Source organism: Pan troglodytes, chromosome 6 (assembly GCF_028858775.2).
Source record: "Pan troglodytes isolate AG18354 chromosome 6, NHGRI_mPanTro3-v2.0_pri, whole genome shotgun sequence".
In the NCBI taxonomy this organism is placed as follows: Eukaryota; Metazoa; Chordata; class Mammalia; order Primates; family Hominidae; genus Pan; species Pan troglodytes.
In genome coordinates this window covers 39,008,490-39,026,640 of record NC_072404.2, presented here as the reverse complement: position 1 = coordinate 39,026,640, position 18,151 = coordinate 39,008,490, and the positions used below count along the sequence as shown (strand labels likewise).

Here is an 18,151-nt window from a genome sequence, read left to right as displayed (position 1 = left end):
TAGTCCCAACTACTTGGGAGGCTGAGGCAGGACAATTGCTTGAACGCGGGAGGCAGAGGTTGCAGTGAGCCAAAATCGCGCCACTGCACTCCAGCCTGGGCGACAGAGCGAGACTCAGTCTCAAAAAAAAAAAAAAAGAAAAAAGTCTAGGTCTTTTAGTCAGAAATAAAAATTATTCTGGCTTAAGGAGGTGTTTTAAAAGAAAAGATATGAGAAGAAACCTTCAAAGTTTAGAGAGAAAAAAAAAAAAAACGGAAATCCAAGTGAAAAAATATAGGCCTGAACCAATGGGAATGGGAAGGAAAGGCTGAATAAGAGAAAGTATTAAGGGCAGGGATTACTGACTAAATAATTCTGCAAGGCAAAGGATAAGAAAAGAGAATAAAAGATGATCAAAGTTTGGACATACATGGGCCAGAGAACAGTGGTACCAAAGCCCTTACCCTTACCCTCAATAAAGGGCAAACAGGCCAGGAGTGGTGGCTAATGCCAGTAATCCCAGCACTTTGGGAGGCCAAGGCAGAAGGATCACTTAAGCCCAAGAGCTCAAGACAAGTCTGGGCAACATAGTGAGACCCCATCTCTATTTAAAAAAAAAAAATTTCTCAGGGCAAACAATTCTCTTACTTCAAAAGAGAAATGGTGCTCAAAGTGTGCCCCTGAATTAGATTGATCTGGAGTAAAAATTTACAATGATGATTTCTGGGTCTTATCCCCTAACCTATTAAAAGAAATCTAGGGGACTGGGGACTAGCATCTGTAAAAGTGCATTTTATAACAGGCTGTCCAGGTGACTCCTACGTACACTGAAGTTTGAGATCCCTAGCCTTCACTGGTTTTTATTTAAACATAATTAAGCAGGGTTTAAAGAAACTAAAGGTATCAATATCAAAAATGAAAATGAGTTATGTGTTAAAAGCCTATTCTATTAACTGATTATATTATATTAACTGAATATAGACAGATTTAATAAAGCCTCAAAAGAACAAACATAGTTTTCATGCTTTCTCCAAAATCCAAAAATGCAGCAGTGATTATCATTTAATATAATCTATTAAAGTTGAAAGCATATATAAGTACAACATACTACTTAATGTTGTAAACCTTCTTGATTGTCATCATTTCACAATAATCTCGTATCTCATGCATTTTTAACATTATAAATGATCTACATAATGCATAACGTGTACATTTTTTAGTCTAAGACAAAGATGAATTTAATAGATTGGTATGTTGGAGACTTACCACAGTTAAAACAATGTGAGCTTCTGTTAGATTAAACTCACACATTAAGGAAATCTACACATTACTTCTCTATCCAATCACTCCCAGAGTTATTATCAAATTAATTCCTATGCACATATTTCAAAGAGTAAGTAACTGGGTGTTTAAATATTTGTACTGTGGCTCTAGCATAGCACTACTTGGCAGGAGGTGAGGCACAGAGCTGAGTGGAAAGCTAAAAAGCAGATGTCCTAATATTGCTCAAGTTTGGCAGGCTTGAGTAAACTATACAGATATTTTTCCCAACCTCTCCAAATAAATATAATATTTTATTTATTACCAGTAGCAATGCCACCATTCAATCATCTCCTTTGGATAAGAGCCATAAGAATTACAGAAGGAATATTACATGATGATACACTTCCTAAATCGGTTAAATTCTGCTTACTCACAAATATTCACTTATTTTCAGAGTTTTAACCCTAGATGCCTTGACAATCATTTACAAAAAGCAAATGGCTACTTATGAAGAGAAAACTGCATTAACTTGTTATATACACAACATTGAAACATGAAGACAAAAATTTACATCTGTTGCCTGATGAATTTATATCTTCTTCCCATCTTGGGAAAAATGATGTGGCCAAAAATAATGTTGAAAAGCCATCATGATGTGTTGCTTAGATGTTTAAACTTCCAAATGTTGCCACCAGTAAGACAACACAATAAAGTTACTAAAGGCACTGAAAACCTCCAAGGCTATTTCTTTTCCCAGCATGAATTTCTACTCTTTTCCCCATTCTCTCTGCCAATAAAAAACATACTCTCCAAAAACTCAAAACCTTGACTTTTATTTAAATCTAGCTGGTGGAGAAGAAAACAGTCTCTCTCAAACACAATTTACCAAGACCAATAAGAATTTCTAGTGAATAAGTATAAACTATTTGCCTAGGGTCATTTTCATACTTCACTTATACTATGAATTGTTCTTCTAAAAAAGTATTGACATTCATATTAACAGTTCATGCCAGTATTTTTCCTATATCACACATGTTCTTTTTTCTTATAAAAGAATTCCACAGCTAAATCTTCAATTTGGCTTTTTTCACTCAACATCGTATTTAATTATTTATTATATCAAGGAACAATCACAATAATTATTGAGCATTTTCTACAGGGTAGTAACTGGACATACATTTAATCCTTATAATAAACTTGTCAAAATGAGCTATATTACCTCCTTTAGAGCCAGGATAAGGACCATCAAACATCTGGAGTGGTAAAATCAGGATTCCAATCCAGGTCTGCCTCCCAAACCACTGCACTATATTGCCTTTCAAATATTTTACAATACTAAATGATATAGTCTAAGTCACCACAATCACATATTTTCAAAGAAACCAATCTCTTTTTCATTTGTGATATTGAAGCTCTTTGTGGACAAAAATTAGTCAGCAACAAACGCACCAAAAAATCATGATTCCGAACACTTAACATCCAAACTTACTTATAACTTTCCACTTGTTGGCAGGAAGAGACAGTAAGGAAGGAATCTGTACGGGAACTGTAGGCAAGAGGACCAGGCAGAAGAAAGCCAGGGAGAAATCTTCCAAAAGCATAGCTCTCCTGCTCAAATACCATCAGCATCCCATCCATAGACTGGATGCAAATTAAATCTCGACCTAAAGAAGAATTAGAGAAAATTAGATAATCTATTCTTTTTATAAACATAATATTTTTATTAATCACTATCTACAACATGTATGTCTTAGGTACCAATTTTACATAAATCATAGCATTAAGCAGCATTCGGTGTGAAAATTACTAATAGTGAAAAATACCAATCCCTAATTGCCCTCAACTATAAACTAATTCTGAGGTGTCTTCTACTATTAGTCTACCAGTATTAAGCACAATATTCACAGTTCTTAAAATTTACTGAGATGATGGTAATGATGATGATTTCTATGATACAGTTTATCATAGAAAACTGATACATAGAAAACATAGATACATTAGTATCCCTAATCTGAGAAAGATCTAGTGGCTATAACCTTTCATGTCCTACTAGTGTGATTAGTGTATCCTATAACGTATTACATAGGGAAAAATTATGTTAGAGGAAAATTAAGCTACTCATTAAGGGAATAAATAAAAGGCCAATCTTGTACCTTGTCATCTCTAGCTCATACACCATATACAGTAAGTACTATAGTAACTATTCTTTATTACCTTGAATATCAGTGACAATCTTAAATAGCATACTTAGATTTTAAAGAGTGCTCAAAAAGAAATCAAATTGCATAGAAATAGATGATACTCTTCTTGTATCTGACTAAGGACAATCATACAGCTAAGCAACTTTTAAAAAGAAAACATATCACCAAAAGAGGCTAAAAAAAAAGAAAAAAAGAGAGAGAACAAACTGAGTTTTGGAGTGCTTATTACTGCATTATACTCTAACCCACCTCAACTGATACAATAGATTTATCAACCTTAAACAGCCTGAAAGATGTTCTAGGATAAGTATTGTCTGTGAATGAATGTTCACTAAACATACATCTGAACCATTCAGGAATCTCTTTTAGAGAGATAAAAATTGTTTATATTAATGCTGTTTGAAAAGTATTCTCTCAATACTCAGATTCTTTTATAATGTATGGTAGGCTTTACAGTTACTGTTTTAAGCTTTGTTTTTGTTGTTTTGGTTTTTTTTGTTTGTTTGTTTGTTTGTTTGTTTTTATTTGAGACAGAGTCTCGCTCTGTTGCCATGCTGGAGTGCAGTGGCACGATCTCAGCTCACTGCAACCTCCACCTCCTGGGTTCAAGTGATTCTCCCGCCTCAGCCTCCCAAGTAGCTGGGACTACAGGCACCACCACGCCCAGCTAATTTTTGTACTTTTAGGAGAGACAGGGTTTCAACCATGTTGGCCAGGATGGTCTCGATCTCTTGACCTCATGATCCGCCCACCTTGGCCTCCCAAAGTGCTGGGACTACAGGCGTGAGCCACCACGCCCAGCCTAAGCTTTGTTTTTTTAATGTTATCCTTATCCACTATGCTATTAAAAGTTTTCAAAAAAGATGTGAGTTTATATGCATGTTGTATGTGTATGCATGCTGTACACATGTATTCACAGAGACACAATCAGACAAAAAGAATCTCATCTAGCTATCTGGCAAACCTACCTGTCTGCAATCAGCAAAAATGAGTAAGTATAAAAATGCCTCTAAGTAGTTAAAATAAATGCTGCAAGGTCTTTGTAATAAAAATCATGCAAATTTTCAAAGGTAGGATTCCCAGGTCCCACTAAGGGCATCAATTCTTATTTTAATTACGGTTCTAACAATTGTCGTTTTTATAAACAAGTTACTGATATTCCTGTAGCTTCAGCCTTCTCATTTGTAAAATGAGTATATTTGTATAAGAGCTCCAAGGTTATCAGCTAATCTTCAGCAAAGGTGCCAAGAATACACAATGGTGAAAGAACAGTCTCTTCAATAAGTGGTGCTGGGAAAACTGGATATCCACATGCAAAAAAAAAAAAGATCCTTATCTTACACTATACAACCAAAATCCACTCAAAGTAGATTAAAGATTTAAACCTAAGATCTGAAGCTGTAAAACTTCCAGAAGGTAAACATATGGTAAAAAGCTTCATGGCATTGGTATTGGCAATGATTTTTTGGATAGGACACCAAAAGCACAAGCAACAAAACAAAAAATAGAGGGGAGGACTACATCAAACTAAAAATTTTCTGCACAACAAAGAAAACAATCAACAAAAAAACACATAATGGGAGAAAATATTTGCAAACCATATATCTGATAAGCAATTAGTCTCTAAAATATATAAGAAGCTCACACAACTCAATAACAAAAAACAAACCAATTCAAAAATGGGCAAAGGACTAGAATAGACATTTTTCCAAATAAGACATACAAATCGCCAACAGGTATATGAAAAGGTGCTCAACATCGCTAATTATCAGGGAAATGTAAATCAAAACCACAATGAGATATCACCTCACATGTTAGAAAAAAGGAAAGAAATCCTACCATTTACAACAACATGGATGAACCTAGAGAACATCATGCTAAATGAAATAAGCCAGACAACAAAAGACAAACACTACATGATCTCACTCATATGTGTAATATTTTTTAAAAGTCAAATTCATAGAAACAGAGAGTAGCAGGGTGCTTACCAGGGGTCAGGGATGGGGAAAACAAGGAAATATTGGTCAAATGATATACACTTGCAGTTATAATATGAATAAGTTCTGGAGACCTAATGCACAGCACAGTGATTACAGTGAATAATAATGGACACTTGAAATTTGCTAAGAGAACAGATCTTTGTTCTCATCACAAAAAAGAAGATAATTATGAGAAGTGATCCATACTAATATTAATTAGCTTGATTCTGGTAATCATTACACAATGTATATGTATATCAGAACATCACATTGTACACCTTGAAGATATATAATTTTTATTTATCAATCATATCTCAATAATGCTGAAAAAGAATTCCAAAGTTAGAGGAAAGATGTCAAAGTCCCTAACACGGTATAGCACACATAAGACACAGAATAAATTATAGCATTATTAAGAGGGTTATTATTACCTGCTTCCCTAGCCCAGAAAAAAAGAAAGTGGTAAATTAGAAAGGGGGTGAAGACACTGTCAGCTGTGAGAAATGACAGCTAATGCCCTAACAAAAATAAAAGAGAACATCTATAAAACACATATCAAATAATTCAAAAAAGAACATCTGTCTGGGCTCAGTTAGCATAGGAGCAATTATGAGCCCTATATATCTCAAAAAAAGAAATATCATTGTTAAGTGGATTTAATATAGTTTGGTATAGCTCTTTTTTTGCAAAAAAGAACTTTTGGCAGAGATGCTAACTGCTGCCCCCAACAGCCATTCTTTCTTTAGTAGTAGAATCATGAATTATCACTAGACACATGGCCATCCAAAATAAAGCTTCCACTTACAGTCCTCTATTTACAGACGCATCATATTATTATGTTCTTCTCAACAAGATAGGAGCAGAGGTTATACATACAACTTGCAGACACGCCCTTACATGGACCAACTATACACTTCCCTCCCCTCTTTGTAGCATCATGGTAAGGCTGGAGCAGTTGTCTTGGCCTCAGAGATGGAAGTCACGTATTGTGGACAGCAGAGCCTCTCTATCAGCCCTAGATTCCTTTATCTCCAGATGGTTAAACATGACAGAAATAAACATCTTTTTGTCTTGTTTTGAGATGGAGTCTCGCTCCCTCGCCCAGGCTGGAGTGCAGTGGCACGATCTTGGCTCACTGCAACCTCCTCCTCCCGGGTTCAAGCAATTCTCCTGCCTCAGCCTCCCGAGTAATTGAGATTACAAGCTCGCCACCACCCCTGGCTGATTTTTGTATTTTTAGTAAAGATGAGGTTTCACCATGTTGGCCAGGCTGGTCATGAACTTCTGACCTCAGGTGATCCGCTCACCTCAGCCTCCCAAAGTCCTGGAATTACAGGGATTAAGCCACTGCGCCCGGCCAAACATCTTTCTTATTTAAGCCATCATTAAGTCGAGTCTGTTAAAGCAACCAAACCCAGATCTTAAATAACACAGAACCTAATCTGAGCCTAAAGATCCATCCAGCATTGCTGTCTCTTAAAATTTAGTTTCACTTAACTGAACCCTGGTACCAAAAATAACAGGTATAGGAAAGATATTGGGACAACTGGGGGAATTTGAATATGACTGCATGTTAGATAACATTAAGGAATTATTGCTAATTTTCTTAAGTGATCATGGCGTTGTGAAATGTAAGAGAATATTCTCATTGGGAGATGTGTGCTGACGTATATTTATGGTAAAGTGGTGCAAGATGTGTAACTCACTTTCAAATGGTTCATCAAAAAAAGTGTACATATATATACATATATATTTACAACTGTTGATGTGGTAGAAATATGGGTTTTCATGTTACTTTTTCTATATACTTTTTCACAACAAAAATATAAAAAAATTAAGTCTAAATATATACATTTTGTATGTAAATACAAATGTCGATACATTTTCTATTAAGATATGAAATATTTATGCAATGACCTTGACCTACGGTGGAGGATATTATGGTAACCAAAATAATACTCTTGATATCTGTGTTATTGAAGACTGTAAGCTCAGAACATGTGTACTTGCAAGCAGAAGTACCAATAAAATTTGTGTTCATTTCAATATGTGGTATCATTGAACCACAAATCTTCAGTCTCCCAAAGACCTCAAAGAAGTGGTCTTCAAAATGTGGCCCCCAGACCAGCACCATTTGCATCACCTAGGAACTTCTCAGAAATGCCAATTCTAAGATACCAATCTAGGCCTACCATATGAGAAACTCTGGTCACAGAGCCCAGAAATGCTAGGTTTTAACAAGCCTAGAGACTACTACGGTGCATGCTAAAGTTTCAGAACCACTACCTTAGCATGATAGGATGAAAAAGTAAGGCCTGAAGAAAGCTTGAGCCCCAGAGAAAACCTGGCCTGTTAGCATATGATATGGTTTGGATCTGTGTCCCTGTCCAAATCTCATGTCAAATTGTAATCTCCAATGTTGGAGGTGGAGCCTGGAGGGAGGGAGGTAATTGGATCATGAGGGTGGTCCTTCATGAATGGTTTAGCACCATCCCCTTGGTGCTGTTCTTATGATAGTGAGTGATTTATCACAACATCTTGTTGTTTAAAAGTGTGTAGCACCTCCCCCCTCCCTCTCTTGCTCCTGCTCTCACTATGTGACATGTGTGCTCCTCCTTTGCCTTCCACCGTGATTGTAAGTTTCCTGAGGCCTCCCCAGAAGCCAAGCAGATGCCAGCATCATGCTTCCTGTACAGCCTGCAGAACTGTGAGCCAATTATAAATTACCAGTCATAGGTATTTCTTTATAGCAATGCGAGAACAGCCTAATATAGCATAGTAGAACAGGTCCTATTTCCTGAAACTCTAGCAACATAGAGGAGAACACTTAATATATTCAAGTCCAAGTGGCTGCCTCTAAAGCCAAATAATCTAGGTTTGAGTCCAGCTCCACCAATTATTAGCTGTGAGCTTAGACTCAAGTTTCCTTATCTGCAAGATAGAGTAACTACTTCAGTAACTTGTGAGAATTAAATAAAATAATGTATGGAAACTAGACCTAGCAGTGGAAAATACCCAAACACATTATTATTTCTATTATTATTTTCTAACTCTTATACTACATGTTGTATTAATGTTTAACTGCTTGCTATTTCCCACACACGTCATGATGATGCATGCTTCCTTGCTTTTGTTTACACGATTTTCTTTCCTCCAAAGATCCTTTAACTTTTCTCCCCCTCATCTAGCAAACATTTGCTAGCTTCCCCCTAGTTATCCATTCCCCTCTCCTCATGCTCAGCCATAAGGTTTGGGTGAGACTGACCTCACTCTAAGCTTGAGGCAAGGCCCTGACTTATGTAAACCAATTAGTACCCCAGTAGTCACAGTGATTGGTTCAGGGATAATTTACAGCCAATGAGAGAAAAATGAACTCCCTAATTTGAGCTGGAACTAGAGGAAAAGTTACTCTTCCCTGGTGAGTAATGTGTGAGGAGCATACGGTATGGAATCACAGAGGCCATTTGGCTTTTCCAAAAGCAGTTAAGAGAGAGCCATGGTAGACACTGTTTGAGCCAGTGCATCAAGCCTCACCTGGAGCCAAATCTTCCTCTGAACTCTGCAGGCAATTCATTCCTGTAGATACTGCAGTCACTTTGAGTCAGGTCTCTGTCCCTGAATCAAGTGGATCAGCGCATTTTTCCTCTGAGAGACATCACAAGCTAAGACTCACATCTTTCCATAAGTCTTCTCATTAGGCTTCAATCACCCACCATCTGAGATCCCACAGAGCCCCTGTCCCACCTCCATCTTAGAACATGTCATCTATTGAAATGATCTGTTTTTGTGTCTCTCATTTGCCCTGGACTAACTCAAAGGCAGAAACCATATCTTACTCATCTTTGTAAATCCAGCAACTATAAAATGCCTGGCACATAGGAGATACATTAATAAATGTCTGTTGAGCTGAAGTAAGCTAGGCAAAATAATTTATTCATCTGTACCTCAGATTGGCTGAGATTTTATTCCATGTGTTTCACTCTGCATACAAAGTATGTGAAAAATGCTTTATTTATTACAATCTTGGCTACTGATGTTTAGAAAAATGTAGAGATTGATCCAAAACATTACTCAAAAATAAATAAATAAATCCTTCAAATCACTGTTTTGGAAACCACTTCAGAATACATACCAAAGGCTCCCCTTACAGATAATGGGAATAGAAAGAACAGTCCAGAAAAAGCCATGAAAGTTTTGTCATTCTGACAGAACAGAGCCAACAGGAAGCCTTCACAAAAGCAATGGGATTTCAGAAGCTATTTAAATGACCTTGCCATGAACCATACTCAAAGAGTCTTTACCACATGCTCAGTATTATATCAGGAGCTGTAAGAAATATGGAACAACAGCAATATTAACTACTACAGCCATTTACTGAGCACCTGTTACATTTCTGGCCTTCTGTTAAACATTTAAACAGCATTATTAGTTATAATTTTTAATAACTCTAAAAAATAGACAATAGTCCCATTTTATACACGAGAAGACTGAAACCTGCAGAACTTAAACAATTTGTCTAATGTCAAAGAATTAGAAAGTGACAACAAATATTCAAATAGGAATCCATCTGGCTCCATTATAACACACTGAAACCCTGGGAAGGAAAATTTATATCCATTTATTAAAATAATATGCATTAACATACAAAATCTAAGTGGTGTAAAACAGACTAATCGCTGCAGAAAATCAAAGAACTGCATTACAATAAAATTTCCAGGAAAGATTTCATGACAGATACGATGCACCCTGGACTGCAAAAGATTGGCAGAGTGAATAGCAGTCAAAGGTAAAAGTAGAGGGAAATTATTGGACAGAAAAGGAACACATAAAAAGATGCAGAGGAAATTATACTTGATCCACAGTGCAATGGATCATGTTTCACCAACAGAGCATGAAACATAAAAGCACAAATTGAAAAGATGACAATATCTTAACAATGACTCCTCAAAAATTATGCTTAAACCATACAGGAAAAAATAATTTTTAAATCGGAAAAAAACTACGAGATTTCAACAGAATTTAAAATCTGGATTTTATTCTAGTCATTTTGAGCACAATAAGAGAAAAACAACTGTTGTGATTTGAAATATTACTTGTAAGATCTGGAAACAAATTGAGAAAGAACTGACCAAGATCAATTTGAGAGGATTTTAAAAATCAATTATTTTTCATTTTCAAAGGCAAAAAAAAAAATTCATGCCTGTGGGGATGGGGGGTAGAGGCAGAAAAGTTCCATTATGGCAGCTTCATGTCATGAACATTTATTCAATAGTATGTCTCATTTTCTGGCATTAAAATATCATATAGTCAAAGCTTTCACATGATGCATAAACTGGTAATCAACTAAATGTTAATCAGACTGCTACATGTAACAGTCTTCTCTATTAAATTATAATCTATTCATGAAAATTATAATCTATTCATGAAGTGTAGGAGTGTACGTGTGTACGTGTGTACGTGTGTGTGTGTGTGTGTGTGTGTCCCCATACCCAGAAGTTCTTTCTACCATGCATGACCCAGAGCATGTTCCATCCTTCATTATTATGGCAACAAGGGCCTCATGGAGGGCAGTCCTGAATGCCATGTCCTCCATTTCTCTGTCCTTCTCTTCCTGTGGAATATATACAGCAGAGTAAGTGGTGTAGCAAACATGAAAGAAAACTACCATTACTCAGCATGCTACATGTTTTTTGAATCTCTCTATGCTCATATTTATTTTACACATTGAGTAAAAATACAAGTGAAGAAATGCAAACGTGACCTATGGCCAAGCATATATGCAGTTCAGCATGCAGCTGTCAAAAATATTTGGTCTTTCTCCAAGTCTGAAAAACACACAAAAAACAGCTGTATAGGTAGTCAAAAAGGCAGACAGGAAACATCAAGAGACTGATGCATAAGAACAGAAGAGTCCAAAAGTCTGTGGAACTTCCGCTCATTTTGTTCATTTTACGCATGCACGGAAAAAAAATTTGTTATTGTTACAGAAAGACTGAAACACTAACACATTAATCTTTATTGCAAACCTACCTCAAAAATGATACAACATGTTTGCTATGAACAAAGACATAAAAATATTCAGAGTAGGATTCCAACAGATACTGCCTTAAAAACAAATAGTAGATGGTTATCTAGAGGTTGCTGGATTGTAAATTTGCCATTAAATATCATTTTTGTACTTTTCACTCATATCATCATGCAAATAAAACTACTATCATAGTTTTGAGATCATGCTACTATTTGGCTATGCTTAGTAATTAATAATTGGTAATTAGATGAAAGAATAGCTAGCTTCTTTCTTATTACTCTCTCCCTCATATTCTGTTATTGTTTGAACATTCTAAAGATAATTAGTGCCTAATAATAATGCAATATCCAATTAGATTCCAAGTTTAAAACCTTAGGCATAAATAAATACATTTTAAAACCTGAAGTAAACAGAAGAAATGAATAAATAGAATGCATATGTTGAGCTAAATAGCTAATATTTTAAATGATGTACCAGGGAAAGTTACACAAATTCTCAACTATAATTCAAGTGTTACTCCAATAAATAGCCTCATGAGACTAATTGCTTTAAGATACAAGAAAATAAAATTTAAGTCTACATATTAACTTCTCCTATGAACTTGTCTTTTGACATTTTAATGTGTCTAATTTTAATAGCAAATTTTAATTGCCTCACAAAGACCATTACTAGGTGTTCTGTCAAGCTATTTATCACAATCTTTTCCCCTAAACTGTGAAAAAGGTTAATAACATAAGAAAATTACAACCATTGATTAAATTAGCATTATATGTGATAGGTTCAATATGAATGCAATTTCAGAGTTTAAAAGAAGGCCCTAAACATTATATTATTGCTTGCATCCACAAAATATTGGGTGAATTATTTTGTCAGATGGAACGATCATGAAAGTTTTGATAACATTTTCCATAACTCATATTCATTCAACAAATTCCATGCACATTCATTGTACACCTAGTATGTGCTAGGAGAGACACAGTCGCTACTCTCAGAAAGTTGGGTGAACATGGGAGTTAATTAAATAGTACAACAATGTAAGAACAGAGATATATTAAAGTAATTTAAAAGGCTATGGAAGGAAGATTAAAAGCTTCAGAACACTGGGTCTTGCAGGTTGAGAAAGAGTTTGCCAAGCAATTAGAGAAGCAAAAGCAGATGGAACACCATGCATCGAGACATGGATTTAAAAAGAGGTGGGTGGAAGGTGTTGGGAGGGGAGGGACTGGGTGCAGAGAGACACTGGTGATGAAGATGACATGTTCATCAGAACTGATGGCAGAGCCACAACTTGAGGACAAGTTTGCTGCATCCTTATCCCAGACCCCTGGGAGCTCTATCAGTTTCCTCAACTGTAAAGTAATGGTAAGAAGAGAATATTACATGATACTGCAATAAGGATTAAATATAATTAAAATACATACTGCCTAGTACCTAGCAAGCATTCACTAAATGTTAAGTAATTTATATTACTGGGTTATTCTATTCCTTATAGACCAAACTTAAAATTGAAAAACTTAAAAATCAAGGGAAAAAATTCTTTCAGAGAAAAATGGATAAAATTTAACGTGAGAAAGACTGCATGCACACACACACACATACATATACACTCAGATATTCATCTTTTTTGCCAAAAATGGGGGGGTTTTAAGACTTTAAAAAATATGAGAAGTCTCTCGGAACTTTGGTCTGTGGGAACTGTTGGCTGTTCAAATGATTTTCTGAGTATTTTAAGTTAACTTTCCTCAAAATAGCAATTTCCTTAACATGCTAACTATTGAACTCTCTAAAGAAGAATATTGTGAGTGTGTCAGAATCTGGGAATGGGGAATGAGCTGTCTCTGTCTGCACACCCTCACCCCAACACACACACATATTCACATTCGTATTCTCTCTCTCCCTTCCCCTACCCCAATATTGGTATTTTCTTACAGGATGACTCCCTAAGAAAGACAAGACAGACAACATCATACAGAAGAGCCGGTGTACTTTAGCATTCCTTTCTTCTCCTGTATCCAAAAGAAAAATTATTAAAGAATGAGTATAACATTGAGGCATAAATTTAAAAAATATAACCAGTTTCAAAGTAAGGTAAACTACTCAAGGTAATAGCCAATCATGATAAGACCCCAGAGAATACTCCCAAAAATATTTAAAAACAAAAAAAATTAAATACTTTATTTTAATATAAATATTCCTCACTTGCAATAATATCAGTCCCATAAAGCATTAACTTCAAAAGCTAAATATTTGCTTTTTACATATTATCAACTCTCTTAATCTTAAATCATTAGCATCTCAAAAGAAGAAACAAGAAAAAACCTTAGTTTACAGTCAACTCACTGTGACCAATTAATTAATGTTGTGGGGGAAAAAAATAATAATAATAACTAAAGCCAGGAAATTATCAGCTGAGTTTCAACATGATTTAAACTTACATGGTTTTAAAAGGCAAATCAAAATGAATTAGGGATAGTTACAACACTAAATTTCCTGAACTGTCCATTCCTATCACAGACTTCAATGTGCCATTTAGCCATTGTTTGGTCTCTTAAATGTCCTTGGTTTCTTCTAAGGGAAGTAGTTAAAATACCACGTTTAGTAAAAGTCATACAGACAAATATACCAAAATATTCATCTTAATATACAAATGCAATCATGTTATCAACCCACTCAAAAACTTCCAAGATACTCCAGTACCTCCAGAATTAAGTATAAATTCATAAACAAGATATCCAAAAGAACTCCTCAGTGTATGTCTGCTAAATGAACATAGTACTCCCTCTCACCCAGCCCCATCAGCCAAATACTCCAAGTAAAATAACCCTGCCCTAAATGTCCTTATATCTTAAGTCCTTAAAGATAAGTTTATTTTCTTTTCATTATTTAGCTCATAGCATTGAGCACAGTCTCTTATATGTTGGTGCTCCAAAAATATCTGTTTAACTAAACTGAACCATCATGAAAGCAAGAAACTATGTTAAAGTGTAGTTCTAGATTAGCAATATGTCAATTACCACCAAGAGGACCAAAATGTTTGAAAGTATCACCATATTCACATGACAATTCCATAAGAACTGCCATTATGTTTTATTCACCATGCCTCTCCATCCCTGATAGTCCCTCGCATCCACTAGAACCAAAAGTATTTACTGAATGAATGAATAGCATCAAAGTAAAAATAATATATGGTGAAAGTCCTGAAATAATTAGTTTTGGTATGTGACACTTAAGAGACTGTGATTCAAAATTATTACAGAGTTTAGTATCCATCTTGGTATTACAGAGTTAGAACTAAGTCAAAAGACTAAGTACTCATTGTATGCCTAACACTAGAAACACTAAGGTCTATTAAGAAGAGAGGGGAAAGGTTAAGGTTAAATCTGCTCTTAAAAAAATAAAATAAAGAGATAAAGCCTACTGGAAAGACAATATAAAAAAATATAGGAAATAAAGGAAGCATGGCTGAGAACTCTACAAGGAAAATATACAAATTAGGAGAAAAATCATTCAACCACAAAGAATAAATTGTGGAAGCCCAAAGTGGACACCAAAGGAGCAGAATGATCCTTAGATCCCTTAGTATTTCATAAAACTCTGACTTCAAAAGCATACTCAGATTAAACTTAAAGCTCTAGTAATTATTAGAGCCTGGGTACAAAGTCTTTTTCTTTTCAATACAAAGCAAGAGATTATTATCAGCAGGCAAAGTACCAAAAAGGGGCACTAATTAGGATACTCCCTGACTGTTTCCTGTTTCCAAAGCAGGATGGTATATCATAAAACAACAAATTGAACAAATATGGAAAGAGTATCAAATGTAGATATAGTACCAATAAGTAGTGGAAAGGGCAGTGATTTTTGATTCAGAAACACAAGATGATAAGGTTTTGAATTCTGGCTTTCACAGACACATCCTAGATATGTGACTTGGGTACTTTGTTTAATTTCATCCAGTTGGTATCTTCAAATGCAAAATAAGCCTTATTATAGCCTCTATACCCCAATGGGTTGCTAGAAAGACTAAAGGAGGGGAGGAGGGAACCTGTATTAACTACCTGGTACAGTACATAGAACATGGTAGGAATGTATGGCAATCTTAAACCAAAATTTAGTATGCTTTAAAAAAAGTATCAAGCCAACTTCCCCCAGCACCCATACTTATTTATACCTTGGATATCAGATAATTTAGTTATTAAGTCTCACTCTTTACATACCAAAGGAGAGAAAAGATCTCAGAGGAAGGTTAGGAAAAAATGTGCCAGGAAGTTGGAAATGGTTCAATTCAGAAATGTCAATTTTTATTTGCTAAAGTACTCAGTAAAGCAGTGATTCCCAGGCTCACGAATTTCATTCACCTGTAACATTTCAGAAACTACTGGAGAACATCGTAGGGTTGTCAGCCTTGTGAAAAGCCCATCAGGATGTTTGTTTGTTTATTTGTTTGTTTGTTTTTTGAGATGGAGTCTCACTCTGTCACCCAGGCTGGAGTGCAGTGGCACAATCTCGGCTCACTGCAACCTCTACCTCCCGGGTTCAGGCAATTCTCCTGCCTCAGCCTCCTGAGTAGCTGGGACTGCAGCCATGTGCCACCACTTCTGGTTAATTTTTGTATTTTTTATTAGAGACAGGGTTTCATCATGTTGGTTGGCCAGGTTGGTCTTGAACCTCCTGACCTCAGGTGATCTGCCCGCCTCAGCTTCCCAAAGTGCTGAGATTACAGGCGTGAGCCACTCCGCCTGGCCCCAGTCAGGAAATTTTTTAAAGAAATAGATTATAATCACCAATATTCTCTTAAAAGACAATACTAATACAAATAAGTAGGAAGTAAAAAATGTCATCACTAAGTGTAGTCCTCTAACTGAATAAATTTTAGCTTTAACTTACTTACATTAGCTCTTTTTCGTCCATTATCTTAAGACCATCCAAAACTTTAACATAGGATAGTAACTGAGAACCTCTGTTACAACTCAGCATTAACCATTTTTAAGGAACTTAGGAACAACTATTATAAAGAACTCAGAAAACAAACACAAAAAGTTTTTCACTTCCAGGAACAAAAGAAAAACTGGTTCCTATTCAGTCCTAGGTTAGGAAACAGACATGGAAACATAAATATTCTGACTTGTTAAAATCTCACTACTGTAAGAGTTCTGGAATCAAAAAGTGAGACAAAGGCTCCCTCTGCTGACAAGTAGGCAGTACGATCCCATTAAAAATCTTCCCAATATTAATTGGATACTGCATAGGCTTTCACTATTCTCTATCAAAGACTGGCTTTATTTTATGCCTTAAAACAGGAATTCAGCTGCATCAGATATGAATGTGAAGGACATGTGTAACTACGTAACACTCCTTGTGTATTCCAATAGATATTTCTAAATCAGCTTTCAAAATTCTTGGTTTCTGCTCTATGCTCTAAAAGTTAACTGAGCTCCAATGTCATACAAGGAGGAAATTAAACAAGGAAGGCTAAAGAATTGAGACAGGTTTTAAGAGGGTTTGAGGAACAACGGTAGCAATCTATGAATACATTGATGACCTTTTCTAACAGAAGTCCAATGAAATTAACAGAACCAAATGAAAGACTTCCGAATTAACAGTAATAGCCATTTACAACCTGGTCCATACATTATTAGCACATCCAACTATTCTATAACTTGGGAATGTCAAGAATTATTGTCCTCATTTACTGTGGAGAGACCTAAGGCTCAAGAAAGTTCAAATGATTTATTAAAGGACACACAGCTGGTAAGTAGCAGGGCCAGAACTCAACACTACGTCTTCTAACCTTCCTACTGTTTCTCCAACTGAATGTTATGCATAGTGCAGGTACCTAATGACATAATTTCTAAATTCCTTTCTGATTCCAAATTTAACATGGTCTATCATTACCATAGCATTTTATATGCTTATAAGTAACATCTAATTTAAATATAAAATGTTAAATATTTCACTTTAGCAGACAAAACTTGATGCTGAATTCTTTGCTAATTGCTTGCAAATGTAAATAAAATCAAACAATAAGTAGAGGACAAGTAGAGGAGGAGAATAGCATATAAGATCCTGATTCTCAGACTAAAATTACTGTATAAAATGTTTGTTCAAAGCAGTACTTTTAAGTACATCAATATGCTGCAAAAAAAAAAGTAAATAAAATTTAGAAGCTAAAAACTAAGTAAAAGTGTGAACTCCATAAAGGTAAAAAGAGCTGTTGGGCATTTTCCTAAATCAGACAACCATAAGCTTCAGTTTTCCTGCTCTCAAATGAGATACAGTAAAGGAGAAAAAACTTGTGGACCACCTTTTGTGGGGAATCTAGTAGATCCTCATATTGACTTTATCTCCCCAGTACAAAGCAAAGACCACAAAGAGCTCTACCTCTACTGTAAGGAGAACTTGTAAATAGCATTCCCCCTCAAGCCCAGGAGAAAGCAAAATAAAGTACACATCTCAAAACCTGGAACCAGATGAAGGAAAAAAAAATCTATCCTAGGAATTCATAAACCCCAAACTGATTTTAATGTGGGTTTGCAGACTAAATTCATTCTATTGGACGACCCAAGAAATCTCAGTCTGTGATTTTAGTATAAAGTGATACTGGGTTGGAAGTACCACCAAACATCTGACAAAAGATTACTCAAATCTTTGAAGAAAGACACCAATCATTCCCATTGATAATGTTCAAAAGAATATGACCTCAC

General features: G+C 35.6%; 1 protein-coding gene across 16 annotated transcripts in view; it reads right to left on the bottom strand.

Moving 5' to 3' along the window:
• The window catches only part of BBS9 (Bardet-Biedl syndrome 9), a 797,962-nt gene that overhangs the window by 644,574 nt on the left and 135,237 nt on the right, over positions 1-18,151 (bottom strand). For all 16 annotated transcript variants that reach the window (XM_063814159.1, XM_063814155.1, XM_054655541.2 and 13 more), the window contains one exon: positions 2,732-2,906. In XM_063814159.1, the coding sequence (XP_063670229.1) occupies positions 2,732-2,906 (175 nt within the window). The remainder of the gene's footprint in view (positions 1-2,731; positions 2,907-18,151) is intronic.